The sequence below is a fragment of the Cucumis melo genome, chromosome 12 (assembly GCF_025177605.1).
Source record: "Cucumis melo cultivar AY chromosome 12, USDA_Cmelo_AY_1.0, whole genome shotgun sequence".
Taxonomy (NCBI): domain Eukaryota; kingdom Viridiplantae; phylum Streptophyta; class Magnoliopsida; order Cucurbitales; family Cucurbitaceae; genus Cucumis; species Cucumis melo.
The window spans coordinates 13,446,301-13,458,994 of record NC_066868.1 but is presented as its reverse complement, the minus strand read 5'-3'; the positions used below and the strand labels follow the sequence as shown (position 1 = coordinate 13,458,994).

General features: G+C 34.0%; 1 protein-coding gene across 15 annotated transcripts; it reads left to right on the top strand.

The window, feature by feature from the left end:
* Positions 1 to 4,281: 4,281 nt before the first annotated feature.
* Positions 4,282 to 12,431, top strand: LOC103499765 (pentatricopeptide repeat-containing protein At2g13600-like). 15 transcript variants are annotated; one of them, XM_051080506.1, is made up of 6 exons: positions 4,282 to 4,634; positions 5,131 to 5,200; positions 6,223 to 9,056; positions 10,037 to 10,350; positions 10,761 to 10,826; positions 12,167 to 12,431. In XM_051080506.1, exons 1-3 carry the CDS (start codon positions 4,508 to 4,510, stop codon positions 8,927 to 8,929), a joined length of 2,904 nt encoding a protein of 967 aa, XP_050936463.1. In that variant the 5' UTR covers positions 4,282 to 4,507; the 3' UTR covers positions 8,930 to 9,056; positions 10,037 to 10,350; positions 10,761 to 10,826; positions 12,167 to 12,431. The 15 variants fall into 15 exon arrangements, with proteins under 15 accessions (XP_050936463.1, XP_050936462.1, XP_016903053.2 ...); XM_051080505.1 differs by having other exon boundaries at positions 9,769 to 10,350; XM_017047564.2 differs by having other exon boundaries at positions 6,223 to 9,356.
* Positions 12,432 to 12,694: the final 263 nt, after the last annotated feature.

Here is a 12,694-nt window from a genome sequence, read left to right as displayed (position 1 = left end):
GCAAGGTATTTTGGGTAGTTTCTTAACCAATGCCCATGTTCACCATAGTGGTAACACTTACCTTTTTCTGCAGTCTTCTTTCCCTTGTTCTATTTTGGAGTCTTCCCCTTTCCCTTCTTTTCTATCTTTCGATTAGGTTTTGAGGGTCCAACTTTAGATTTAGAGGACGATCCTCTTGAGAATTTTCTTTTTGTAGTAGCAACATTTGCTTCTACTTCTTTTCCCTTATCCTTGGTAAGATTCTGGAAACGCTGGAGCTCATTTAGAAGGTTGTCAGGTTAAATTCTATCTTGTTCAGGGACGCATTTGTTTGAAATGGTATGAAGCTCTTTGGAAAAGAATCTAAGATAAAGCTAACCTGATTAGCCTCATCGATGGCACTACCATTTACTTCAGCAATCTTGAAGGGCATCATCATGTCCAGGACATGTTCTCTAACAGAGGTCCCCTCTTTCATTCGCTTAGTGTAAATGTATTTAATTGCCTCGTGTTTTAGGAACCATTTTGGTTGCCCAAACATTCCCTTTAATGAATCCATTATCTCTTTAGTCGTGGCTAAGGATTCATGTTTCTTTGCTAAAACATCAGACATGCTAGCAAGGATGTAAACACGGGCTTTTTCATTGGCCTTTATCCATCGATCCTATGCTTCCCGACTAGTTTGGTTTGCATTTGAGGTAGGGGTTTGAGGACATTCCTCAGTTAAGACAAAGCTTAAATCATCAATTATTAGTATTGTGTTAAGATTTGATTTCCATGTCGCATAGTTATCGCCGTTAAGTTTTTCGGAAGCTAACAATTGAACTATCAAGCTATTCATGCTGAAAAACAAACATACTTTGTTTAGAAACTATAATATAATAAACCAATCTTTTAAGCAAAAGTTAATAAAGTACCCTTCTTTTTTATGTTTTGCAACGATAATTCAAAGGTTCAGAATAACCTCTACCGAAGGGTAACCGATTACTCGTTCTTTGAATCAAAACAATCTTGATCAAATGCTAACTCACAAATATCTTATATTTACTTAGCATTTAGTTACCGTTACTTCGGTCAAGAATATACTAACTATTTAGTAATTCTTGTAAGTGTAACCCTCCATTTTCGGTCTTTAAAGATGAGAATCATTATGCTCCAGAAAGTGGAAAGGAAATATGAAAACTTATCTAAGAGGCCCTATCCAAATGTGGAGTTCGCGGTGTTCCGAATCTTATAATACGTCGCTCTAGGGCAGACAAGCAGATACATTATAAGAATCTCACGGTGCGACCTAATGGAAGAGACCGTGAGATGTATTGTTATATATCCTTTACCTACTTACTATGAACTACTTCCCCCATTCACCTTGTTCATAGCTCATGCAAACACTCTCCAAAGGAGTCCACTCCTATGCACGACCCAAAGTCCTGCATGAACCTCACGGTGTGAACTCTTGGGGACGCTAGAGCTTAAAGTACAATACTTTTCTCTAGCTGAAGTGTTCTAAAAAAATTTTGGGTAAATTATTCAGGATTTAATTTAGGCTAACTTAAACAAATCCTAAATCTAGGTAAAACATCCGAGCATAACTTTTATACTGGATTTAACCTACGATGTCTAGGTTATAAACCAATTTTATTATCTTACATCTCTCACGCATGCTCATAAAATTAGGTTAACTAGGCTCAAGAACGGATTATGATCTCCACTATGGAAGATGAATATGTAGCAACTTGTGAAGCAGCAAAGGAAGCAGTATGGCTTAAAAAGTTCTTAACAGATTTGGAAATTGTTCCAAATATGCATCTGCCAATCACCTTATACTGTGACAATCCTGGATATTAATTTATTGGTTTTAAAATTATAGCATTCAATAATAAACTTTATTGAATCAAATAACAAAGTACAAGTTTTAGGACATAAATTCCAACAAATTCCCACTTGGACTAAAACTCCCAGTAGGATAAACAAAGTTAGAATTTTAACAAAGAGAGAAGAATATATATGAGTACAATAAACACACATATATAAAAAACTAGAGCACATTCCCAAAATTATATCATTGTACAATATTATTTAAAATATATACAGATATATACTGTTCCATTTAAACTGAAATCAGTTTTTGACACCGTAAGAATTTATTAAATTAACTTTCAATCACTACTATAAAAAGGGACTTTCTTAATGTTTTTGGTTTTAATTACTTGACGTGTTTTTGAAAAAAATGTCAAGAAATTGGTGATTTCAAAGATAAAATGTCAAGAATTTCTATGAAAAGGTAGAGGTAGGGTAATTTCAGATTTCTTGACATTTATTAAACATCAAATAATATGTATTTTTCCTTAACGTTTGAATATCTGTGAAATTCTTGACATTTTTAACACGTCAAGAATGTTTATAAATTTGACATTCTTGATGTTTTTTAAACATCAAGTAATATATACTTTTTCCTTGTTTGATTTTGTTGTTTGGAAGGTTGTTTCTTCCTAAAAAAATAAAGTATAAAAGTTCTAGAAAAAATGCCAACACTCAACATTCCGTAACTTGTGATAAAGCATTCTCGATCAAAAATAAGATTGTGGATAATGTAAGTACTTTTCATATTGTTTAATTTTTGTTATGTTACACTTCCTTAACTAAATATAGGTAACAAACAATTTACCTTTTTAGAACTCCAGGACAACAATGGTTAGATATCTGGTTGTGATTTATGCATATTTTTGGTATTGACTTTTTGTTTGTTTGTGTTGAAAGGAAGTTATAGTTCGAAGTATTAGAGCCTTAGCCACCTTAGATTTACAATTCCATTCTGTTTTACCCTCCCACATTATAATTATAATTGTGTAGAAAACATGTGGTTCTTGTTTAGTTATAATGCACTCACATTACTCCTTAGCTATTTGAGATAGGTTTAGAGCTTTCATTTGTGTTATGGTTGAATCTTCTTTTTTCATTCTTATTTTTGTTTACAATTTGAATTTTGAAATAAAGATATAATGCTTCAAATACTAATAAGGGATTAAGCTGAGTCATTTAGTTTGTTTGGAGAGCGAGAGTGTCACTTAAACACTTTTAAGAACCTCTTTTACATGGATTATATTACACGATGGGGTTTTATTTATTGGTGGATTGTATTACTCTCTTTAGTTTTTGGTTCTCAAGTTTCACTTGGATCATTTTAATCTCTTGCAAAGTGTTGAACCTAGTTTATAACTCTTGAAAACTATTGTGTTTTTATTAGGTCTTGTACCAATATCCGATCAATCTACTGTAGTAATGAAGCTACCAAGAAAGTGATTGATGTTTGGTTAGTGACAAGACTTGTTGTAATTTTGTTATTCACGACAATACATTGTTGTATTTAGTTTCTTAGTAAAAATATATTACCAAGGTTTACTTTCTATTTTGCTTGTATTTGTCCCTTTAGGGAGATTTGATAGACTTCATATACTTAGTTTCTTTGTAAAAATGTTATCTATGTTATTGTTATAGATGAAAGTTCTATTTATATGTTTACTACTTTTGTGTTAAAATATAATTAGTTGATGAAAATTACGTGTAATGACAAGATAAACTGATAATATAACAGTTTGTAATTTATTCTAATATGTAGGCATTAGTCTTTTTTATTCTAAGTCATTTTAAAACTGTCAAGAGTATACAAGCACAATACATGAACAAAAATATGATTGAATTACAATTTTTTTTAAAAAAATTTCGACATGACAGTTTTTAAATGTCATAAAAAATACATTCTTGATGGTTTTAAAATGTCATAAACAAGTGCATTCTTGACGGTTTTTCAATATCATAAATAATCAATTTCTTGATGGTTATTAAATATCATGAACATTCATACTCTTGATAATTTTTAAATGTCATGGACACTCATATTCTTGATGATTTCTAAATGTCATAAATACTCATATTCTTGACGGTTTTTAAATGTCATGGATGCTCATAACGGTTTTTAAATGTAATCAAAATTTGTATACTTGACGTTTATAGAAGGTGAACGTTCACTATTCTTAACGTTTTTATCAATGGTCAAGAGCTTTAACTTTCTTGACGCTAGCTTCAATGACGATTTAAAACCGTCAAGAATAATAATTCTTGACATTTTAAAAACGTTAAGAAAGTATGCTTTTTTTGGTAGTAGTGAATATATGAGAAAAATGGATGTAATCTAATGATTATAAATGGTAGAAAGAGACGTACTCTTAATGACAAAAAGGTAGTGATATAAAATGAAATCGAAATCAGGTGTTTTTTCTAATTTTTTAAAAAAATAATAATAAATTGTAATTTTCCCCTCGCTGCACTTCTTCCCTCCCACTCCCAGCAGGCCCTCACCTTTCTTCATTTATCTCTCTCGATCAGATTCCCCCTTCTGCTTGCTTTCTCACCTTTTTCTCTCTTCTTCAACCTTTCTTCTTCTTCCTTTCACTTCAATGGCTTCCACTTCTGGAGATGGATCCTCTCCCGATCCACCCACCTCCAACGATGCCGAGCTGCCTCCAATCTAATGTATTCCGCCGCCCCTATCTCTCCTGCCGCTGTCGCCGCCCACTCCCTCTCACATTCTCTTGCCTCTCCGAGCAAACCACAGTTTCTTATTCTGTTTTTTCTCTCGCTTTTTCGACCCTCCCAAGGTTTTATCTTTTCTTTTTGTTTGTATGTTTGTTTGTTCATTTTTTTGGGCTATGTTAGTTTATGACGCTTGTGTACCCTCTGTTTGTAGTTTAAATTTGATTCGAAGTGTTTGGATTTAGGTGTAAGGCTACTTTGGGCAAGATTAATTTCCAAACACTTTTTCAGACTTTGAATAAGGTTCTAACCAAGGAACTTTGGCACCTTCATTTTATTAATTCAGGAGTTTTTCTAATAATTTAGAAGTGCTTTAGAATTCTACTTGATAGGTTTGTTTGTAGTGTAGCATGCAGTGTGTTTTTCTTATTTTTTTGTTATTTTTGTGCTTTCGCCATCTGCCACCAATTTGAGTTACTAGACAAGATTTGTGTGTATATATTATAGGTGAATTCGTGCATTTAAATAAATTTCTTGTTGGATGGGATTTGTTACAGGTAGTTAAAGGTGATATGATGTATTAGTGATTTGAGTGTTTTTACATTTGCTGGTTTGGCATAGGAAGATTAATATCATACACAATGCAGTGTTGCACAAAAGTTGCATTATTCACATCTCCCTCCAAAACAAGGTTATATCTCTCTCTCCCTCCTTTCTACAGCTCTACCATAGACTATGTGGTTCTATACTTTTATTCTTTCCTTACTTTTTGGGAAAGGCTAAATTATAGAAAACAACTATCCAAACTGTGTACTTTGTTTTAACAATGCCTCTAACTTTTTAAAGTTTCATTAATACCCTTAAAACATTTTTTTATAAAAAAAGCTGTAGTTTTTTGTTTCTTTTTCGAAAATGCAAGTACAGTTGAGGAAATTATTGATGTGGCGATGGAAATTCTATAAATTTGAAGAAATTAATTTGCTTGAAAAATGTTGGGCGTGCTGAAGGAACATTTTTATAAATTGACTCACCGAACATGGAAGGAACATTTTCTGTGGCATGCTTGGTCTTTACTGCTGTTGAGGGATTTGGCTTGAGAGAAATAATAAAGTTTTTAGAAGTGAGTATTGTGTGGAGGAGTTTGGAAAATCATTAGGTTTAATACATGCCTTGATTCATGTCTTTAGTAATTATCATTTATTCCTTAATCTTTTGAATTGGAGTTTTTTTTTTTTTTTTTTTTTTTTTTTTTTTTTTTTTTTTTTTTTTTTTCCTTTGTTGTTGTTGTTGTTGTTGTAGTTCTTTAAGTTCCTTTTGTTAGATTTACTCTTTCCTCTTCTGGTTTATTCTTGCTCGTATGTTTCTCAATCAAAACTCAATTTCTTATTAAAATAGTTGCTTTAACACATATCAAGTAATTTTTAACTTCACATTATAATATTTTAGAACTTATCATATAAAAAATAGCAAATAAAAGATCAAACTTGACATAGAAGATACATCAAATGGTAATTAATCTTTGATGTTTATAACCATTCAATATTTTTTGCAATTTCAAAGTTTTATAAAAACTTAACCTTTCTATAGTATCAAGTGAATTTTAACATGACGGTTGTACTTATCAAATTTTAGCTATCATTATTGACAATCTAATGCTATCTGTATTCATACAAATTCTAATTGTTTGCCTTTCTCACCCCAAATTATTTCCAGGCTCATCCTCAGGCTCTTCCGTGGCCTCCCACTTCAGGTTCATCATTGTCCAACTCAGGAACATTTCCTCTATGTTAAGCTCAATATCGGTTACGACCCCTTTTCTCAGCTTTCTTACATGGAAATCTCCCAAAATTTCTTTGAGGCTATGAAAGCTTGTACATTAATTGGATCGAGATCCATTGCGTCAAAGCTTCATGGTCAACTTATCTCCACTGGTTTGTGCTCCTCTGTATTCCTCCAAAACCATCTCTTACACATGTACTCAAAATGTGGGTTAATACATGAGGCTTTTCAGATTTTCTTGGACAGCAAGCAACGCAATGTCATTACTTGGAATACTATTCTTAATGGGTTGTTGGATTCTGGTCGTGTAAGGGACGCAGAGAAGATGTTTGATGAAATGCCCCTTAGAGATCCTGTTTCTTGGACTGCAATGATGTCGGGCTACTTCCGTAATGGTCAAGCGATGGACACTATTAAACTTTTTGTTTCGATGTTTCGGGATTCAGATTATGTTCCTGACTTGTTTTGTTTCTCTTGTGCAATGAAGGCTTGTAGTAGTGTTGGTTACATAAGGATAGCTCATCAGTTGCACGGTCTCTCAGAGAAATATGGGTTTGGAAACAACAAAGTCATCCAAAATTCTGTCATTGATATGTATATTAAGTGTGATGCTATTTATGCTGCTGAGCAAGTGTTTCTAAGGATAGAAAAGCCAAGCTTATTTAGTTGGAATTGTATGATCTATGGTTACTCTAAATTGCACGAGATGAGACGGGCAGTTGACACTTTTAGACAAATGCCTGAACGTGATTCCGTCTCTTGGAACACAATCATTTCAGCATTTTCTCAACGTGGTTTGCACACAAAGAGCCTTGGTACATTTGTTGAGATGTGGATTCAGGGTTGTCAACCAAATTCAATGACATATGCAAGCGTTCTTAGTGCATGTGCTAATATCTATGATTTTCAATGGGGTAAACATTTGCATGCTCGAATCGTCCGCATCGAACCCTTTTTGGATGTTTTGGTGGGGAATGGATTGGTCGATATGTATGCAAAATGTGGACTCATTGATGCCTCAAAAAGGGTATTTAACACATTAAGGGAACGCAATGTAGTAACCTGGACGTCACTAATCAGTGGAATTGCACACTTTGGTAGTCAAGAAGAAGTTTATGATATTTTTTATCGAATGAGAAAAGATTGTGTTATTTTGGATACTTTCATTCTTGCAACCATTCTTGGTGTATGTGAAGGAGAAAAAAATATTTCTATTGGGGAGCAATTACATGGATTTACAGTGAAAACTGGGATGAATTCATCTGTGCCTGTAGGCAATGCTACTTTGTCAATGTATGCAAAATGTGGAGATTTTGAGAAGGCAAGTCTTGCTTTTGAAACAATGGCTGCTCACGATGTTATTTCATGGACAACAATGATCACTTCGTTCACCCGCAGTGGCAATGTAGAAAGAGCACGGGATTATTTCAACCGAATGCCGGAGCGTAATGTCATAAGTTGGAATGCGATGTTAGGTGCATATTGTCAAAACAGTTTTTGGGAAGAAGGTTTAAAATTGTACATTCTCATGCAAAGACAGGAAGTTAGGCCAGATTGGATCACCTTTGTCACCACGATCAGTGCTTGTTCTGAGTTAGCGATTTCAAAACTTGGAACACAAATTCTATCCCAAGCTGTTAAAGTAGGGCTTGGTTCTGATGTTTCAGTTGCCAACAGTGCAATTACCTTATATTCCAGATGTGGTAGAATTGAAGAAGCGCAGAAAATTTTTGACTCAATACAAGAGAAAAACTTGGTTTCTTGGAACTCAATAATGGGAGGATATGCTCAAAATGGTGAAGGCAGGAAGGTGATTGAAGTTTTTCAGAACATGTTGATGGTTGGTTGCAGACCTGATCATATCACGTATATAGCAATTCTCTCAGGTTGCAGCCACTCGGGCCTTGTAAAAGAAGCAAAATATCATTTTAACTCCATGACTAAAGATTTTGGCATCTCTGCAACTCCTGAGCACTTTGTGTGTATGGTAGATCTGTTTGGTCGAGCTGGGTTACTAAAGCTGGCTTTGGATTTGATTGATCAAATGCCATTTAAGCCGAATGCCAGTATATGGGGTTCTCTACTCAGTGCTTGTAGGATCCACCATGACACTGAAATGGCAGAGCTGGCAATGAAGAACTTGCTAGAATTGAACACGGAAAACTTTGAAAGTTACATTCTGCTTGCAAATGCCTACTCTAGTTCTGGGAGACTGGAATGCGTTTCTGAGGTGAGACAAGTGATGAAAGAGAAGGGAGTACAGAAGGATCCTGGCTGCAGCTGGATAGAGGTGTGCAACAGGGTCCATGTATTTACTGCGAATGAAACAAGTCATCCACAAATGAAGGATATTTACAAGGCATTGGAAGACATTGTTAAGAAGATCAAAGATGATTATGGTTATGTTGATAGGTCAAGTTTTGTTGGGTATCATAGTGAGAAGCTTGCTATTGCTTTTGGTTTGATCAGCTTGCCTGATTGGATGCCAATCTATGTGATGAAAAACCTTCGAGTTTGCAATGATTGTCACCAGGTGATGAAATTGATTTCTCTTGTTGTCATGAGGAAACTTGTTGTGCGGGATGGGCACCGATTTCATCACTTGGAGAATGGAAGTTGCTCTTGTGGAGATTACTGGTAGTTATAAAGTCGAGTTCTGATTCTTTGATTTATGGAAGGAAAGGATGCTTGGAAGAGAGATTGAAAAGAAATTGTGGATAGGGTTTGAAAGAGATAGACTTGTTGGAAAAGAAGATTCTTCTCTAAAGGTGGTAGTGGTAAACTATGTACTTAGCGCCGAGCGGGATCCTTATTTACTGCTTCTACTTTATTTACTGCTTCTACTTTTTATTCTCTGCCTATTCAGTTTGTAAAAGTATTGAGAGATTTCTTGTGCGAAGAGGTGGATGAGATAAAGGAGCGCACCTTGTAAGTGGTGATTGGGAAGCCTATGAACTTGGGAGGGCTTGAGATTGAGAATTTACAAACTTGTAACAAAGCTCTAGTCGCAAAATAGCTTTGATGTTTTCCCCTCTTGTCTAGCTCCCTGTGGTGGAGGATTATTGCGAGTAAGTATGGGTGGCACCCCTTTGATTGGTTGTTAGGTGGCTTTAAAGGCGCACATAAAAATCTTAGGAAGAATATTTCTTTTGAGGTGCCATCTTTTCTTTTCTTGATCTTGTTCATGGCATCGTTGAGGGAAAGGAATTTGTTTTTGGAGGGTCAATGAGTGGGGACACTAGAAGAAATATGGTCTTTGATGTCGAATGGAAAAAATAAAAACGGATGTTTAATGTCAGGTTTTAAAATGCGGATGTTTAATGTCAGTTTTAAACCGACATCGAAGAGGAATGATTAATGTCGGTTTAAAGCTGACATTAAAGTTATTTTTTATTTTTTTATTTTTGTAAAATTATTTTATTATCAAAATTATATATAAGTTAAGTTTAGAGTTTGTTGTTTTTTTTAACCCACTGGCAGCCGCTCGGTCCCCCTTCCCTCCATCTCTCTTTGTCTCGACATCTCGCATCTCATCTTCCTCCAGGCTCCATCTTCCATCTCCTCTTCTTCCATCTCTTCGATCTCCACCACCGTGTTGACCAGTTGCTCTTCTCTCTTCGTACAATTTTCATTAACCTCTCTCTTCGTATGATTTGCCTCAACATCTCTCTTCATACGTTTAATCCTAAATTTTAGAATTCGGAGGGTATTTTTGAAGTTATGTCATCATCTTCTTCTTTACTATTAGGGGCTAGGAATCGTGAAACGCTAAACAGAGACGGAGTAGTAGGTGCTTGGCCAGCGGTGAGTCTTCAGATTAGGAGACGGATTTACAGCTTTACCTGTGGTTCTTTATCTGTAATGTAGGTACATTCTTCATGCTGATGTTATATTTGTACATAGTTTTATTTTAGGGAAATTACCAAAAAAATTTGATCTTATCTTGATGTTATATTTGAGTTGAAATTAATATTCGGTCTTTCACTGTTGCTTGACGATATAAAAATCGCTGAGATCAAAATCCAACCAGAAGTGAGGAAGATGAGAAGATCAACAAGGAAGGTAATTTATGTAACACAAACTTTTTTAATCTTTATTTTTTATTTTGGAAAAAATAGGGAATACGTCAGACAAATTTATCATCTATGAAGGTAAATGGTTGTTCTTTCTTTAAAACATTGGTCCATTAGCTAAGTGGAGAACGTTGGTTATTTTTTTGGGCTGCATAACTATTTGTTATCAATGGGTTTCATGCCAAGGTCATGATGTAATTTTTGACCGTACTGGGATCACATTGGAGCCAGATCCAACCATTTTTTTTCTGTAGCTCCCTACATTACCCTCAGATTTTCTACTTTTTATGTAAATTACAGCATGCAACTAAGGTTGCCTTTTCTCTAGATTGTTAAGCGTTTTTCTAAGACACACCTATTGCATCTAATGGCTTATTGATTTCCATTATTTTATGGCAGCAAGACAAGTTTATGAAGAGGAAATTCATGAGAAGTTTCCGTTCATTGGAGCCAACTTTTCCAAATGTAAGTAAGTGAACTATACCCAGCATTATTTGCTCCGTATCCAACTTTTCCTTGCTTTAGTTTTGCTAGCTATTACTCGAGGTAAATTAGTTGCTATACTAGCAGCTTTTCGATTATGTAGATTTGCTTTCCATCGTTGATTATTGTACATGGGTCAAATGTTGTAGATTTGCTTTCCATTGTTGATTATTGTACATGGGTCAAATGTTGAGCTGGAAATGAGCTTCAACTGTTTCTACGACTAAGATATCTTTTGATGTTGTTATTAAACATTTAAAGGTTAATGGATTTTAGTAAAGTCAAGTTTTTGAATTTATATTGGAAACATTTTGTGTACTTTATTTACTAATTTATTTGTGAAATTACTTGAAGACATAAAGCTTTTCATTTATTTTAGACAATTTTGACTTCTTCGAGTTGTTAATGTAAATGTATTTGTAAAATTGTAGAAATCGATGAGGGTTATTTTGAATGTGATTTCTTCTCTTGTGAAGAAGTTATGATCAATATCTTTAAGGGACGACATTACAAGTTTTTTCCCATCTAATTATTTACCATTGAGAAGGAAAAGAAAGATCTCATTTTCGGATTAATATCGGATGGTGGGGAAAGTATAGTGAAAGATAAAAGAGTTGAAAGAGGAAATTGTTTGAAAGAGTTGAAAGAGGAAATTGTTTGGCTTCTTGAGGAGTTTGTATTTAGATCTGGAGCTCTTTTTGCATGGTTTGGATTTGAGTCTCTTACTATCTTTCTTTTTTCTTTAATTCTTGTATTGAGTTCTGGCGGTCACTTTTTTAGCGGTTAGTATGATAAGCATACTCTCTATACACCTAGAACCCATTGTTCCATTTGTTATATTGACTTATTCAAATATCGATTATGGACTGTGGCATGTTTCTAAAAATATCTACTTGGGAATGCTGGTCGGTAATAATCTCAAGTATGTGAGATTTACTTTGCAAGTTCTCGGCTTTTCTTAGGTGCTCAATTTACTTTTTGCTCATTCATATCTTGTATGCAATCTGTTTGTATAAATGCCTCGGTCAAGTTTGAGTTTACTTTTTCTAATATACACCTTTTGCATATGATGGCTTATTGATTTCTAAAATTAGTCCTCCACATGTTGAAGAATTTGTTTATATCACAGACAATATCTACGATAGAGAAGATGTAATTTTGTTTTCATTTATTGTTTAATTTATGTTAATCCTCATACGGGTTTAGTCATAATCAAGTTTGGTCTATTTACTTTGATCATAGTGTTTGTATTTACTTTGATTCTGAACGAGGTTGAGATGGAGGTTGAAATATTGAAGTTGTGTCTATTTCCAAAACTGTAGCAACTCATGGCGGCGGTGACCCAATGACAACAATGTCCAATTAGCTAATTTGGACTCTCCAATGTAGACAACCAGCTCTCTCAATGTAAATTTTTTTTTACAAATGATGCTCAATGTAACTTGTTGATAGGTTAGTTAAACTTCTTGCTTTGTTGTTGGAGTCAAAGTTATTGTATATATAATCACACTATTAAGATTTCATTTTGTATATTCACATGTAAAACAACAATATTTATAGTTTCTAAAAGAATATTTATTTTATTGATTTGTTGGCGCAAGAAAAAAAATATTTATTTTTTTAACTATGTGACATCATAAAAAATGAGCAATAATGCAACAATTTAATAGAAATAAATTTGTAAAAATGGACAAAAAAACAAGGCTTTAATGTCGATTTTAAAATGCATTATTGGAAACTACAATGTCAATTTTAAATTGACATTGTTGGCTTCTTTAATATCGATTTTAAATTGACATCAAAGCCCAACTGACATTAAAAGGCTTTAATAACACTTTCAAAGATATCAG